Raw genomic sequence first — 17,918 nt, 5'->3', positions numbered from 1 at the left:
CCATATTGCTATAAATGCACTTATTCTGTCTTGTTTCCGTTCCTCTTGTTCTGCCTTTTTCTTTTCGGTCCGCTATTAGTTGAACGAGGACGTTTCTGCCATTGCAGAATTGCCTGAATTGTGGATTTTTCGTAGAAATAATTTTGAAAAATGGTAGGCAATAAAAAAAGGGTTACAAAGGACGTTATATTTTATGAATTGAGAGAAAAATTTAATTAAAAAATTGAGAAAATTTCTAATAGAAACACAATAAAAATTCTGATGTGTTACACGTGTTTTATCTTTTCTAAAACTTAATAAACATCTCATCTAATTGTAGAGTTTATCTAACGCTAGACCGCTGGTCTCCGTTTATTCGGAAAAAAATGAGCAAATAAAAGAGAAAAACATATGTTTGCCTGCTGTATTTAAAGCACCTATTCGTCCTGACGTGGTCAACGATATTCATCAGTTGATGCGTCGCAATAAACGCCAACCATATGCTGTTAGCGAACAAGCCGGTTTGTATAATATAAACGATATTTTTTATCTGTGCATAATAAAGAATTAGAGTAAATTAATTAAAGGTCATCAAACATCTGCCGAGTCTTGGGGTACTGGTCGCGCCGTTGCTCGTATACCCCGTGTTCGTGGTGGTGGTACTCATCGGTCTGGTCAGGGTGCTTTTGGTAACATGTGTCGTGGAGGTCGTATGTTCGCTCCGACCAAAACTTATCGACGCTGGCACCGCAAAATTAATGTAAATCAACGCCGATACGCACTGGTTTCAGCTATTGCCGCCTCTGGTGTACCAGCTTTAGTGCAGTCTAAGGGTCATATCATTGAGGGCGTATCCGAATTTCCATTAGTTGTGTCTGACGAAGTGCAGAAATTGCAGAAAACCAAGCAAGCTGTTGTGTTTCTTCGACGTATGAAAATTTGGGCTGACATTCAAAAGGTAATTTTTGGTGTTATGATGAATAGGTGTAAATTATACTGCTCGCAGTTGCAGCTATTGTTACAAAACCATGCGAATTAGGTTCAGTAAAAGATAGCGGCTGCATAAAGCCTCAATGGCAACTGCTATATAAAAGAATTTCGGTTGGCGTTCCGTTGTCGTATCGTATATTTCTACAACGGGGTAACTTAAAGTCACATTTTTGTACGCATTCATTATCGAAATCGGAATCGAATTCTTGTTTACATTATTTTAATTTATTTATTATTAATAGGTATACAAATCGCAACGCTTCCGTGCTGGTCGTGGTACTATGCGTGATCGGCGCCGTATTGCACGCCGTGGACCTTTGATCATTTACTTTAAAGATGAGGGCTTACGTCGTGCCTTCCGCAATATCCCTGGTATTGAAACAATGTGCGTAGACAAAATGAATTTGTTGAAATTGGCACCGGGCGGACATGTCGGCCGTTTTGTAATCTGGACAGAATCTGCTTTTGCTCGACTCAATGAGCTCTTTGGTACTTGGAAATCGCAATCGACCTTAAAGAAAGGTTACAATTTGCCTCAACCGAAAATGGCCAATACCGATTTGTCACGCTTCCTTAAATCGGAAGAAATACGTAAAGTTTTACGCGATCCCCGTAAAAAGGTATTCCGGCGCGTACGTCGTTTGAATCCATTGTCGAATGTGCGTCAACTTATCAAATTGAATCCATACGCGGAAGTTTTAAGACGTCGTGCCGCTTTGGCCGCTGAAAAACGTGCCATCGCCAAGACTATAACTAAAGCAAAGAAGCAAAACGTTGAATTGGCTAAGTCGCACTTTGCTGTAATTGCTACCAAGGCTGCTGCTAACCGGGCGAAAATGTTGAAAAAAGCCTTCGAAGAGCGCAAAAAAAGGAAGACCGTTCCTGTGACTCCCAAAAAGAAGTAAAGTGAAAAATGTACCCATTGGCTAATGACTTCAAGTAAAAAAAAATGTATGGAATACTTTTTTCTGCATAAGTGAAATATAAGATTATGGGTAAAATGATTTTTTTATTTTTTAAATAAACCTTAAAAGTGTTAACTTTTGTACATAGAACGAGAAGACTACTTAGGTTGAGCTCATTTGCGTAATGAATGGCACCTGAAAAACTTAGGAGCCTCGTGATTATACAGATAGTGAAGGTCAACGAACGAAATAAAACATTGTTAAACTGATAACCCAGACAAAAAAAAAAGTAAGCCGTTTCGAATTGGAAAGACGTCACTAAGCAAGCTCACAAAAATAAAAAAAATAAAACAACATTTATTGGAAGAAATTGTCCTCAATGCTTTAGGGCGAATCATTCTTGGCTCTTCGCACTGATTTGTCAGATGATACCTAGTTCATCTTGATTTCCAAAGTTACAAGAATAACAAATGAAAATCAGATATCATTATATTGGGATGTGCATATTGCATATTGGGATGGAGTACACTCTGTTAGACATACTCCACTTAAATTCTTAAAGTTATTAACATTAAAACAACGTCTTCAATGTGAGATAGAAATACTCAAACCATTCTAAATTGTCAGCAAAATATATAGAAAGAAAGACAACCGCATAATTTGTTGTAGTTGTTCTGAAGTTTGATAAGATTTTAAGAAAGTGGTTGAGTTCAGCTTAAAGCATATCTCTAGATGCCTGCCATCCCCGTTGCTGATAAATATCTGTTTCTAAAGGAGAAGTTATATCAGGCTTTCTCTAAAAAAATAGTGAACATAGTAATGAAGATCGACGGCGGGAGCAAGTCGTAAGATTCGAATAAATAGAAAAAATATGCGATTGCTTAATGCCTTCTACTGTGATTGGGAAGCTTTGTTATTGCGCGTAAATTTCTTATGAAGAGAGAACTCATGGCTACAGAAGCCTTTTGTACATACATAGTTCGCTCAACTCAAAACTCACACGCCATCACAATACATGGACCATTTGTTACCGTAGCCCCACTTAAGAAAAAATATTTATAAACAGTAATACACAGAGTATGTAATAATCATAATATAAAATTTTCCAGAAATTCTTAAGCGTCCAATTAGATCCGATTTTAAAATTGAGCACAAGGAAAGTGAAGAAGGAAGAATTTAAGATTACATTCTTTATTCTACACAAGTTCTTATAGTCTTCGAGCATTGGTCATTTAATTATCCGCATTTTATAATGTTACAAACACTTTTAGCATAGATTCCGAAATAACGAATATTGAGTTCAATCGAAGTTTTATTTCGTTTGTTTACATTACAATAATATTTTTGTTCAAAATATATAGGGAATTGTCCAAATTTAGAGTAAAAAATGTAAAACATCAAATTAAAATTTTCTCCCACTCTCTCTCTCTATACGATATCATATACAAAATTGTTATTGTGAGGCATTTTGCTCTCTTTCAGCGCCATTTACGTCGCTGAACGGGGTATGCTAGTTTATCGTATTTTTGGTAACACTTAACTACTAAATATGCCTAAATCAGCTAATGTAATGACCTTTTAATTGAAAGTAGTGGTATAGGAGTTCGGTGTGATGGAAAAGATTTGAAAAATAATTAGCTCGACAATACCGATTCGTCTTGTATACTATTCAGGGGCTCCGCGTTTAACACAGTTTCACTGATACAACGCTGTGCACATTGATTGGATTGATATCGATATATATACAAAATATCTAAGTTTTAATTATATTGTTGTATGCTATATCTTTGCTTAAATAAGAAAGTTTCGTAACCGAGGCAAATTTTATAAAAAAATTCCTTTACTTGCGTAGGTGGAAGATGTGCAGAAAATGAAATGAAGTTGTGTTTAATATATTTACTAGAGTTTTTCTCTCCTGTACCTAACATTTTTATTCGCTTATGTAGAAAATAATGTGAATAAGTTTTTAGAACGTACACATCGAATGTATAGGATATTTTCAACGAATAATTGCATTGACCGAGAAATTATGTTTACTTTGACATGCCTAATTTTCCTTCCATTTACATATTTTATTTGTTTACAGTTTGTTTACCTCGGGCCACATATGTTGCAAAAACCATTGTTCCTTTCTCATTCTTTCTGACTGATGCTCATCTACTCATGATCAAAATTGTTATTGCATTTTTGTTCTCATTTTTTACATCCTCGTATTAAATGTGAATGGGGAGCATTGTTTTTCAAATCAAATTTGCACACATTTACACTGACCTAATTGAAGAAGAAAGTAAAAGGGATAACAGTTCGCCGCTGCCTATGTTGTGTCTAGAAAGTGCGGCTGTGATTGAAAATTAATTAATAAACAAGTGTCGTTAATGTAATTGAAGCATTCAGTCTTGGTTGCTACTGCTGTGCAGAGGCGGGTTTGCAATAAAAGAAAAACGAAGAAAACATATAGAAATTCAATCAGCAATAAAAGTGTGTTAAAAAAAAATTTTTTTTAATGTCTATTTTTTTTTTTTTGTAACGTGAAAACAGAAAGTACCTAAAGAAATATAATACCATAAAATAGCGAAAAGTGACATATAACAAGAAAGAAGAGAATTTAGTTTAGAAATAATGCAAAATTTCGCATCAATCGTGTCTTACTGACATGTCATGACAGGCATTTCATATTTATACGATTTTAATATACATTTCAGAAATATTGAAATATTGCCCACCGCCTAATCAAATTGCAAGCAAAGCCTCGCGGACGTTAAAAAAAAAGCGGAAACAGAAACAAAAGGAAAAAGCGCTATTAATGCATGTGTAGGCATTTAATTGCTATTAAAATAAGTGTTTTTTTTTTTTTTTTTTTTTTGGGAATCGAGAACTAGCCAATTGTCAAAAATTTTCCTTTGTTTTTTTTTTGTTTTTTGTTTTTGTGTTAAAAGCGCAAATCAAAACAAAAACAATAACCTAAAAGACAAATAGTAAAAGCATTTATGAGAACAGGGTTCATTTTAAACTGCATAAATCAATTAGTCGACAAGAGAGTGTGTATCAAATGAACCGTTTTACAGTTGTGGGCATGCACAGACGAGTGTAAGTGCACTTGACAGACAAGAAAATTCTTGAATTAAAAATTGAAAAGTCGTACGATTTTTTCATGTGATTATTAACCAATTGAAATGAGTGAGAAAGAAGCGTAGAGTGAGAGTGGGAAAAATCATATGACGGCCGGTTTTTACTTTTTTTTTATTTATTTATTTATTTTTTTATATTTGCTGATGTAAATGGCAACAAAGATTTCATGATAACAACGAAAAGCGAAAACAACAATATACACAAGCTGCAAGCAAGCAGCTCATGGACATAGTAAATTAGCTAAAGTGGTTTTGCTACTAACCGGCATTAATTTAGTTTGGTTATCAATTGGATAATTTGACCTTAACCTTCTCAATAGTGCTCAATATAGCAGCACCCAAGCCATCAAGAGTAAATTCGAATCAAAACTCATTGGAAAATAGTATAAAGACACAAAATACATTCCGTATTGCTTTGCTAGCAATCATCCTCGTCATCCATCTATTACAGACATCATGTTAGCAACGTTGATGAGTTTTCTACAGGGACCCGTGGAGTTTTCTCTGCTGGGCTTTATTGAAGCGGCCTCTGTTGCGTTCATTCTCTATTACATATATGCGAAAACCAGGTAAATAAACCAAAACAAAAAAACTACGCCACTCTGTATATACGCATAGGATTTTAATTTACTATCGCTACTCAATTCATGTATCTTGATGATTATGTATATACGTTAGTATACTCCATATAGTAATTTTTAAGTATTAAGCAAACCAGCAGCAATAATATTTAACTTATATATTTAACGTATCTAACTTTACGTTCGTAACAGGGTCGTTTTTGATTTAATGGATTGATTGCTTTTTCTTTTTTTTTTTATATAAGAGTCCACTGCCCTCTATTCTTATTTCTTTCTTAGTTACGTATGTACGTGTTATGTATGTACAAAAATTTACATTCACATATACATTCACATCTATAGTGAATATTAATTTCTTTACACATGCACACAGTGTTTGTAGCATTAGAGTGTGTAGGCAAATATAGGAAGAAATTATAACTGGCTGACGTCGATTTCTGGTTACCTCAGATTGCTATTTCTATAAGACTCTATAAGGAATAAGAAATAATATGAAATAATGATGGAAAATGATAATGATAACAAGTCGATTTCGTTTTATTAAAATAAGTGAGCATAACTAATAAAGATGGATACCTGGGATAAGACAGAAACCGAAAAATCGAGATAATGTTTATTTTGTTTTCTTGTGAATAGTGAATGAGTGAATCATAATCATTGTAATTAAAACTAATAAATGCTATTCGAATTAAAGAAGAGCGAAAACCAAGTTTTTTTGCCTTGGATCGTATTTTTTTTTTGTTTTCATCGCAAGCTTGTATAGGAACGTGACAAGAGACGCAGGGAATTATGATAATTATATAATATATTTGATTATTTTTAATAATTATACATATGTACGCGTACATAAAAATACATAAAAATACATATATTTACCCGTACCGTCAAGGAAGAAGCTCCTGCCCTTACCAAAATCAAATCAAATATATGTATATATATATATATATATATATATATACGACTTGTTATTTTATAAATATTCGACCAAATAAATTAGCTGAAGACATTTTGCTACTTCTTGACAGAATTGTTTTACCCTTGCTATAGGATTTCTTTAAAGAGTTTTTGGGCACTAAACGTGGCCTAAGGTCTATTTTTTAAGTTAGCTGCATAGCGTTAAGACGGCATCATAATTCGCCAGGCAACATCTCTTAATTTTTGCTCTGTCATGGAAGACGACAAATGTAATCTTGTTGATTCTATTAATGAAATCCTCTTCATCCAATTAATTAAAGTTGACCGCGTTATCTCAATCAAGCTCTTTCTTCGCACATTATTGTCGTAAGTGACTCGCTCTCTTTATAATGCCCTATCAGTCTCGTTAAAAACAATTCGTTTTCCTTGCAAATTAGCGGACGGAATTCCAATCTATTAAATCGATCACAATTAATTCATGCGGTATTCCAAATAAGGATCTTATTTTTGTGTTCATTGTCATATGATAAAATGTATCATGGCGCTTGCCAAAGGTTGGGCAAAGGATGGGACCTAGTGGTTACGCTGCTATTCTCCAGTGGAAACAAACAACCTATTTGAAGGCTGCTAATTCGAATTAAGCATTTTCATCATTAACACACCGGACTTCTTCGACAAGCCTTAGAGTTAACACTTTTATTGGAGACTTATTACATAATATAACACAAACTGTTCAGGTCTTCGCCTCGTTTTTAAAACACAATTTTTTTCAATTAAATTAATAAATTCTACAATGCTTTTTTCTTAACTACCTTTGGGCTGTTGTGGCTTTCACATACGCTAGAGTGTCGCCTGATAGAGTTACTCTGGCTATACGCGATAGCCATTTGTTGGACAACACGCTACGAACTTTTTTTCTTGACTTATTCTACAAACATATATAAATCTGCATATACGTAGACGTAAGGTAAACAAATACATAATACACATATATTGTATTATTACGTATGTGTAATTTGTTGTCGTTATTACATATACGATATATTACCATATACATCATTTGAATAGTGTTTATTGATTGCAGTTACCATGATCTGATATATATATTATAAACGTACATGCAAAAAATATGTGAATGTATATGTATATTTCTTTAGTTTGATTGATATATCTATTGCACTTTAGCGATTTTGCGGGCTTGGCCGACTTTTTGAGTTAAATAGATCCGTTAGCAATATTTAAAAGCAAAAGCTAAGATTTCGAGGAAATCGAGGAAATTTGACATTAAAAATTAAGAATTTGTCAAAAATGTTATCAAGTAATGTGATATCCGTCGTCTACGTCTATGTAATCTTTTAAACGAATCTAACTGACCAAGATTGAAAGATAATGTATTTCGGATGTAAATGAAAAATAGAATCGTTACAAACGTTATTGCAAAATAAATTGCATAAACAAATTGTGCGCAATGTATAACGGTATGAAGCGCAACATAAGGAAATCTTTAATAGTTAACATGTAACGAGAATTTAAATTTCATAAGAAATTAATATGAATTCTTGCTCTGTTAACAGTAACAGTTAACGTTTTCCGTTTTTTGTTTGCATCTTTGCGTATATCCCAGTTCCGAGGGAAGTTTTGTTAAAGAATTTGCAAATGCCTAGAAGAGGAGAAGACTTCGAACACAATGTAAAGTACATAAATGCCTTACTTATCGAGTAACTTAATAAAATCAAAGGTAGAGGAAAGTGCGTTTTTATTATATGATTATATTTTAATTATGATTTATAATACATTGGAGCATCATAAGTTGACTTCGACGAAAAAAAATTATGATTTAATGGTCAAAAAAAAAAAGTTTTGACAATTGTAACTGTTCATGCTTATTATTAAACAAATTTATTTTTTGTTACTTTATTTAATTTTCTTTAGTTAATTATTTTCCAATTAAGCGGTTTTAGATTAATATTTAAAAAGTTCAGAAAATTAATCGATTCAGGAAGCGCAGCATTTATACATATATTTTTGAAATTCTCAATTGATTTATGCAATGTCTGCGATAAATATTTTTTTTTTTTTTTGATCGTAAAGAAAAGACGTCTTGCCTTCAGATTTGGCTAGCCTGCATGTTCGTATTGCGAATGGGCCAAATTGATTAAAACACACATCCTCAGCGATCCTGAACGATTTTAGCGAATTTTAGATTAACATTTTCCAGGTTAATCGAGTTTCCATTGCTATAGAACGTTTTCTATTGCGATCTATAGCGGCCATTACTTGTACACTTGTAAGCTAAGATTGAACATTGATTTCCTATTTTTGCGGGCGAACATAGATAATCAAGAGGGTATACTTCTCTCACTCGCTGTTTACTAAATAATCCTTGATGTTACAAACGAAGGCCCATAGTTTGTATTTCCCCTTACTTTCCCCTTATCACTCTGCTCACTTTCGCACTTTAACCGAAAGATTAACCTTAAGCTGAAATAGTGTCACAAAGTGTTCCCCAATGGCTTTTCTATATATTTTTAGTATAGTTATTACAAAATTTATAAATACATTAATATTAGTTAGTCAATAGAAAATCGTTTACTATTTACATTTTATCAAATTAATTTTATTGCGCGTCATATAATGATAGTAATTAAAGATCAAGTGAACATGTTAGTGAAAGTAAAAAAGAAATGCACTCCCCCTCTATGCGGAATTATGAGCAAACCTTTAGCTAGAGTGCAAAGACCAAAGACTACAATAGAAAACGAAAAGTGCATTGTAAACAATTCGTAGCAATAAATTACACATTTTAGATTAAATTTAGACTATTAGTCAATAAAAGTAATTGAAGTATTAAAACATTTCCATATTTCAAATTCTACACCGTATGCCAGTTGTGATAGAAGTGTATCAAGTTAAATAGACATGTGCAACACCATTAAGGATCTTCTTTATTATACCGATCGATTCCGAATCATTATCTGAATCGACATAAGCTTGTCCACCTGCAGGCTACAGTTGCTGAAATAGTTTGATGAAATTTGGTGCACTAACAGGCTTTTGACCCAAATGCGAGGCCTTTTGGCAGTGGATTCTGTCAGACCATATTCCAAACCCTTCTCCATATAACACATTAATTTGTAAAAGTTGTTTCAGCTGAGTATATCTCACGTTCTCCTGGCTGTTGCCTACAATCACACAAACTTATTACGTCCCTTAGTTACCAGCGATGCAACACAATTACAATTTGGCAGCAAAAAAAAAAATGTTGATATAAAACGATGACGATCTATGCGCAGGATATTAGGAGCGGTTTAGATCTCTCCCATATAAACATTCCTACGATAATTAAACCTTTGTGTGACAAAAATGTCTTATTTCTGTATCTGCTGCCGGAAAATATCAAGGCCCTAACAAGTCCATTCACTCTTAATTAGTATCAGATCCTAATTTAAGTATGGCCTTTTGCATAATGTCACTTCGTCGCAAGAATTAGGATGTCGGCTTCAAAATGCATGGAAATTCTTATAAGCTGTTTATTATTGAAAGCGAGCGCGATCACTCAAAGAACAAGCCCACACTACAACGTAAACTGAAAACGCTTGTATTCAGATTATCCCATAACGCTTGAAAGATGAAAAAAATTGATCACGCCCATTTAATGTTATAAAGCAAAAAAACACTTTATTGTTTCCGTGCCTCCTTTAAGAAAAAGCCGATGTTTGTAAAGGATTCGGACACGGCCGATTATAATTCTTTTGCTTATTAATATTTTATAATGAAAATTGACTCTTGATAGGAATGTGATACAAAAACTTACCATGCTAAATCTGATCCAAATAGTTCTATTTTTTGGAGTCCGCGCAACGGCTCTACGAAAATATGACAACATAATCCAATGCTTAGAAGTAGGTGAAGAATAACGAGATTCTTGACAAGAAACTCAAATCTGCTAAATTCGCAACGCGATAAGTTTTGGATTGATGGGTTGATAGCTCCGATAAATAAAATAACTTTACGTGAGTGCGCATACAAACGAAAAATTGAAGAATGCTATTAGGCGATGTGCCATAGTGTATTTAATGGTCTACCCAGACAACAATCTTCGTTTCTTTTTTTAAATATATTTGACCAGTTGTAAGCCTGGCATAGGAAAAGATAGAGGAAATGGAAAATATTTTTTATATACATACAACAATATCGCTTGTTGAAAAACGAAACTATAAAAATATATAGAGCTACTAATTGCTTGGACTATCGCGACGTTCAATACAAAGTATAGAAAGAAAAAAAATCAAGAACGCTCTGTTTTTTTATACATTTACTAGAGATAGTGGGCTCCAAGGTGGAAACAACCCCCTTTTGTTTAAATGTTTTCAAAATTGGCAATTCATTTTTATTTTGATTCCATTTATTATTATTGTTTTTTTTTTTTTTTTGTTTTTTTAATTATTTTCAGAACACTTGCCATCATCGCTGGCCTATTTCCAAATCTCAATTTGAATATCAATTATCGGTCGACATTGTTCGGATTACAAAAGGCACATAATAAACCTCTAATAACATCAACAGCAACAACAACAATAACTACAACCAAAAAGGTAAATATAACCTACATATGCATTACACTTATGCACATCTATCTATGTCTATGCAAATATTCAATTAATATGTGTTTCATTTCAATAATTTTTACTAAATATTATGAAATTGTCTCCTAAATGAAATCATGCATTTCAAACTCTCTTATCAACAAAGTGGATTTGTAGAGTCAAAAGGAAAAAAAAAATATGCATAAGCACGTGTTTTTTGTTTTTTGTTTTAATTTATTAATTATTTTAATCTCATCGTTTGCATATGTCGTTCTTACAAAAAATTTCAAAAGATTATTTTTTTCCTTCTTTTTTGTGTAGTGCGCATAAGATCGATCAATACAACGAAGACTTTTCCGATTACATATCTCCTTGTTACAGTTCCCATTTCTGACTACAAAGTTCTTTTCAAAAATGTTTACTTTTATATATTAGTCTTAGTAGTTTCATTTTATTGAGAACAGTTCAGCTTGTGGCCAAGAGATACAAAGAAGGATAGACGGACATGTTTACGTCGAGTCGAAATTTTGTTACTAACGAAGATGAGCACCTTATAAGGTCTCTATGATTTCGCTTTTATTGCTGCGAACGTTTTCAAAAAATGAATACACCCCGACCTTCTTGCGATTGATTTATATATGTACTTTGGTATTGAGAAGAGACGAAGTAGTGAACTTTATTACATTTTTATTAAGTAGTATTAGATGCTTAAGATATTTAAGCCTAATGTGAATATAATATTCTAATATGCTTTAAATGACATGAAGTAAATTCCTTTTTTAAGAGCGCTAATGAAAAAGCAATGGGCGAACAAAAGGTTCGCATCGTTTGAAAATCCCAAGTTATGCAGCACCAGAACACCCGTTTTTCCTCGCTTTGGAATTCAGATCCGTTCCGCTAACAGCTTTCGCCACCTAGATCTTTATCAGATATTTGACTAGTAGTGTTTGAAATACTTGTTAACAGTTTGTACAAAAGACAGTGTTACACCTGGACGATGTTTAACCACAAGATCCGTCAAGTCAGTATAAGTGATGATGAAAAGAAGCAAGAAAATTATATTCGTTTTAAATCAATAGCCAAGATTTCATTATCACTCCCAAGCATATGTTCAAAATGGCAAAGGGCTTTGTTGAGCACTAGACAAGCACTATCTTTCTATCAAAATTTTTGATTGCTTAATTTTTCAGGCCTTTTGGTATTTAATAGCAAAATAAATACTTGTAAATGTTTTTAATTAAAATGTTTCACGATTATTGTGAACATTACATAGACTAATTCAGTACGAAGGTTTAGTTTTTAATCGCAATTCTATTGGATTTGTGACCACAGCAATAGTAGCAAAAGCATAGGAATATATACAAAATCTATACAAATACCTAACCAATTCAAAGGAAGTAGACGGTTTTGCAAAAACTCGCAAAATACATTAGTAATCCATCGAATTTATAATAATGTGTAACGCCGCAAAGAGGCGTTGTACATTGCTTTTGGTAACATTAGTTTTACCCGAGCAAATAAATACCTTCGATTATATCCTCCAGTATTTCTTCATTAGGGATCACAAAAATAATCCAACACCGATTAGATTCCTAAGATGCTCTGCACTTGCATGAATTTTTTTACCATTGTAGGCGTTATTGGAAAGGTCATTTGCCATTCTACAGAAAATTTTAAATCGAATAAATCACGTTTTTTAATAAACGTTGCTTGTGTTGCGACAAAAAAGCATTTAAATGATCTGAACTGATCATTTTTAAAAGACGAATTGATTATTTTTAACTATTATTATACCACATTTATGTTAATAAAGTATATGTACAGGTTGTAGAATATCATGTGTGTACACCATAACTTCTCCAACGATAAATCTAATAAATTCTTTCTTTATCAGTTAAAAATAGTAAGTAATACGCAATATTCAATAGTTGCAGTTTAGTGGCCTTAACCTATTAATTATTTACATACATTACTTTTAAAATTTTAATTAATTGAATAATATTTGCATTCTTAAAAATATTGAGCCCTCAGAGGAAGCCCAAAAATACTCTTGATACAAAATAACGTTAACGTATTATCGGGGGCAATTAGACTACCCACACTTGCAGCGATACTTTGAAGAATTTATATCAGCAGTGTTGCCAAAGAAAAAACCAACTCTATCCTTACTGGTGCTGGGATTTTTTTTTTATATTATGTGTGAACTTAATTTTTAACACCACATTTAATTATCGTTTAAGTCTTTTTATGCCTTGGTAACCGGTTTTCTGATTGCAAGAACTTGTACAATTAGCTTCTCTGGCGTATTTATTGCTGGCAATACCCTGATTGTTTATTTTTTTTAGTGCGGAAATTTTATACGCTTGCTTCCTTTTTTTTCAAGTGAATTAATTTTTGCAAATTTTTCTAATTGAGTTTTAGCCCAGAGAAAAGTAAGACTTAGTATTTTTTGAGTGTAAAAACAAATTAAGATTGGAAGCTTTTTTTAATAGGTGGAAGGTGGAAAAATAACTCTTTAACGAATAACAACTCAATGGAAGAAAAAATTATACCAACTCGTGGTTGGTTTGAGGTGTGTGCATATACGGCAGCCTATTAAGTAATGTAACGGCGCAAAATCTGCTGTCACATTAGATTGAGTTTTTGCCTATGCATATACATCGTATATAACGGTTTTTGCAGTGATGTAACAAAAAATTATGTTTTCGTTGTAGGAACCTAAGCGCGAGAATTCCTTAGCGCATGGCATCGGCACACAAAACATGTTAGAATTGACACCGCATGCCGGTCGTAAACCTTTCCATTCTCTTAAAGATTGGGGCGTTTATTTTCCCTATGTGGCTCAATCTTTCCGAAGTAAAAAGTTTGATTATCCTCAAGTAAGTTTGTATACTGTCCATAGTAGCTTAATTAAATAGTTTTATTTTCATGGTTGTTCATTTTACTATTTGTTCTTTAGGTCACATCTTTAGTGCAGAAAGATCCGGTATTGCAAAGAGCCATTAAACAGGCTGCTGAACAAATTTTACGCGAACAAGAGCAACAAAGTGAAGAAACAACTGGTCATGAAGATCTTAATTTCAATGAGCGGCAAAACAGCTATCGGCCGCATCGCCATAACGATTACCAACATATACTTCAGCGTCAGGAACGTAGAGCTATAAAAATTTTAAAGGAAATGCGTTCAACTTTAAACAATTTTTTATTGGCCTTTACTTCATGGTTGTTGTATAAATTGCTGCCTTGTTTTTTAACGGGAGTCGTAACTCACACTCAACAAATTGAAATGTTAAAAACTGCTTCCGAAAAGGCCCCTGGCATACCTCTCATTTTTTTACCTTTACATCGTAGCCACTTGGATTACATTTTGGTTACATTTATACTAACGAATAATGATATACGTAGCCCTCTTGTTGCCGCAGGTAACAATTTACAGATACCAGTATTCGGAGAAATTCTTAGAGGGTTGGGTGCTTTTTTCATCAAGCGTAAGATTGATCCAATAGTGGGTAAAAAAGATATTATATATCGTGCCGTACTGCATTTATATTTGCAACACGCTCTCAAGATGGGGCACAACGTCGAATTTTTCATAGAAGGCGGTCGCACGCGGACCGGCAAACCCTGCATGCCTAAAGGTGGCATTTTGTCGGTGATTGTGAATGCCTTTATGGATCGCAGTATACCGGATGCATTGTTGGTGCCAGTTTCAGTTAATTACGAGCGTCTAGTGGACGGAAATTTTGTGCGTGAACAAAAGGGTGAAAAAAAAATACCAGAATCATTTGGCAAAGCTATGTCAGGTATATGGAAAGTAAGTTCCCCTTACTTGATTGCTTCAAACAGTTTTACTGACGTACATTTTTTAGGCTTTGAATTCAAAATACGGTCTGATGCGCATAGATTTTAATGAGCCCTATTCCATTAAAGAATTAGTACAATCTTACAATAAAATTGCTAAAGAGGATGGCTCGATGAAGATTTACAAACCATCGGCAAGAACATTGCAACATAATCAGTCTACCTCCTCTTTGTACGGCACAGACGTGGTGTGTGAAGAACATCGTAGCCTCATTGAAAGTATATCGCGCCAGGTAGTCTACGACTGCGCCGCTGCCACGTCAATAATGTCGACAAATGCGTTAGCGTTTTTGCTATTGACGCGTTATCGCAATGGTGCCACAGACAAAGAATTGGCCAAAGCTTTAGATGATTTGCGTCAGCGTTTACAGGGAAAAAAAGATTTAGGTTTCTCGGGGGAATCTATACATATCATCAACTATGCAACCGATTTATTGGGCGAGAAATTGGTCGAACGTCGTTACGATAGTAACAATCAACTTTTAATATATGTAGCAAATGGTATTGAGAGCTGGATTGAGTTAGCTTATTATTCGAACACATTGACACCTCATTTCGCGTTGCAATCGATTGTATTGACCACATTTCATAATTTATTACTGAAGCAGGTTAACATGCCTGAAGAACCGGGTATATGTCGTAAAAAACTTATAGAAGCCGCTATAGAAAATTGTGAAGTATATCGTTACGAATATATATTATACAAACCTACCCAAACATTGGTACAGGTGTTGGAGTCAGTAATCGATGAATTAATAATGCAAGGAATAATAAAAACAGAGCAGGTAAGAAAAAGATGTCATCTTGTATTTAGTAAAGTAAACGCGGAATGTGGATGTAGCTATATTCTTTTTGTTTATACGCCATATTAGCGATGAAAGAACAAGGACATTGGTTTTACATACAAAATTTTGTTATCCATCTGTGTCGAAAGAACAGCACTTCCATCTGTTGCAGGCTTCTTGAAGACTGTCACCAGGCAGGAGTGAAGAACAAAAAGAAACTGTTAATATATTCCTCTACGCGAGTTATCAAAGAATATGTACATATACACTTTCTGGGGTATACGCATAGTGTTTTTGTTTATTACTTTTATTAATCTTCTGGCGGTAGGCTTTTTGTCAGAGAATATTTGAGAACGTCGGAGCGTTGCCTATGTGTTGCCCACATGTTGGCTACTTTGCATTGTATTTTGCTTAGACGGCTTCCTCTTTTTTTTTTTGCATTTTTTTTTTTTTAATGATGCATCTCTTCTTTAATGTCAAAGCGAATTAATTTAACAAAATTAAGCCTTTTAGCCGAGCAGAGCTAATTAATAACAACTCCAAACGACTTCGCTTAATGCAGTTCTTGACTTGCCTTCATCATAAAATAAACAAATGTTTACTTTGTCAACGAACAAAGCTTATCTTACAAGGAGGTATTCAAAAAATAGATCCATTTTATCCTTATACGATAAGAGTTTAAAATAGTAATCCGCCCCATTCAAATTTTCTAAATACACTTGTACGCAAAAATACTAATTTTCCCTAATTTTTATCGAATAGCATCAAAAATGGAATATATTTTTGAACATAAGGACTTCTTAAAAATTCTTATAAGAAGCGTTAGTAAATATCCTTTCGGATCCACTCCTTTTTAATTAGCGTTCCACTATAAATCGAAACATCTTTTCAGTTTATTAAACTGTATTAAAATTTATGGAAACCTGTGACCTGTCGTAAGGAAGGCAAGCAGACAGACCGATAGGGATTCATAAACTGTTTTAATAGTCGATTTTGATTGGTTTAATAAAAGATGGGCCTTGTTTTCGAGTTCGGCTTGATATTGAATATATTTGCGTAAATTTGATCTAAAAAATAATTTAAAGGGATGGAGAGATAACTAGGGGACTATTTTTAAGCTAAATGTGATTTCTTCATTGCAACCTTATCCGTTCTTCTACTCCTGTTCTCAGACCGAAAACGAACCCGAAAGCGTAATGGAAAGTCGTCGCATAGCTCGCGGCTTGGCTGCTTATTTGGGTGAAGACAATGAGTATGACGATATGTCTGACGATGGCCATGACTTCCTCGATGTCGAACAACCACAGAAACCAGACCTCTTCCTCATTTCGGATACCAAAGTACAACAAAAAGCTCTTTGTGAAGTCTTGGCACCATATGGCCATGCCTATCTATGTGTAGCTCAATCGCTCTATAAACTTTACCAAAATTCTATGCTGGAATCAGAATTCATAAAACTAGTAGTTAAAGAATTAAATACAAGAGTTAAAACGCGACAATGCCCTTATGGTAAGTCAATAAAAATTGAATACAGTTTTTGACTTAAGGTATATTATCTCTCCTTCTTTTTTTGTTTTTTTTTAAATAACATTTTTTTAAAGCTGAAAGCATATCAACAGATTCGGTAAAAAATTGCCTAAAAGTTTTGGAAAAATGGTCTGTGATTGAGATTAGCAATCAGAGTGGCTTACGTTTGCTGGCATTGGGTACACTGTATGAAACGTGCCGCGGTTCTTTAAAGAACATTGTACAACGCATATCCGACATAGTGCCCTATTACGCTAATAATTATTTTTAAGTTACTCTTACATTTACAAAGTGAAACACGCACCAAAATATTTGCTCCAATCTCCAAAGTGTGCTAAATTTTCATTTTTAAGTCATGTAATTCAATATACCAATCAATATTCATTCATACTCATCATCTTTTTCTCTTAAAAATATACCAAAGCCATAATAATAAATAACTTGGTCCTACAGAGACTACATATTTATAAAGAGTCCAAAATGAAATTAATATCAACAGATGACTGAATTATTAAGGGATTTTTTTTTTAGATTTATGTGTAATTTAAGAAGAATATAAAAATAAATTTTAGTTACTCCGTTGCTAGAATAAAAAAAATATTTGTTTTGTTAAATCAAAAACAAATTCCTTTTACAAGTAAAAATACCCTTTTCGAATATA

The 17,918-nt window shown here is 33.5% G+C and overlaps 2 protein-coding genes across 2 annotated transcripts; both read left to right on the top strand.

Annotated features, from left to right (window-relative positions):
- The first annotated feature begins 32 nt into the window (after positions 1 to 32).
- Positions 33 to 2,030, top strand: LOC119638905 (60S ribosomal protein L4). Its single transcript, XM_038036004.1, has 4 exons — positions 33 to 153; positions 320 to 500; positions 567 to 937; positions 1,212 to 2,030. Exons 1-4 carry the CDS (start codon positions 151 to 153, stop codon positions 1,872 to 1,874), a joined length of 1,218 nt encoding a protein of 405 aa, XP_037891932.1. The 5' UTR covers positions 33 to 150; the 3' UTR covers positions 1,875 to 2,030.
- Positions 2,031 to 4,981: 2,951 nt separating this feature from the next.
- Positions 4,982 to 17,785, top strand: LOC119638901 (glycerol-3-phosphate acyltransferase 1, mitochondrial). The gene is made up of 7 exons (XM_038035998.1): positions 4,982 to 5,571; positions 10,952 to 11,093; positions 13,799 to 13,963; positions 14,044 to 14,898; positions 14,954 to 15,730; positions 16,903 to 17,239; positions 17,332 to 17,785. The coding sequence occupies exons 1-7, from the start codon at positions 5,459 to 5,461 to the stop codon at positions 17,526 to 17,528; spliced, it is 2,586 nt and encodes an 861-aa protein (XP_037891926.1). The 5' UTR covers positions 4,982 to 5,458; the 3' UTR covers positions 17,529 to 17,785.
- Positions 17,786 to 17,918: the final 133 nt, after the last annotated feature.

The sequence above is a fragment of the Glossina fuscipes genome, unplaced genomic scaffold (genome assembly GCF_014805625.2).
Source record: "Glossina fuscipes isolate IAEA_lab_2018 unplaced genomic scaffold, Yale_Gfus_2 110, whole genome shotgun sequence".
Classification (NCBI taxonomy): domain Eukaryota; kingdom Metazoa; phylum Arthropoda; class Insecta; order Diptera; family Glossinidae; genus Glossina; species Glossina fuscipes.
Note: the sequence above shows the minus strand (reverse complement) of the source record. Positions and strands in the feature narration are given on the sequence as shown.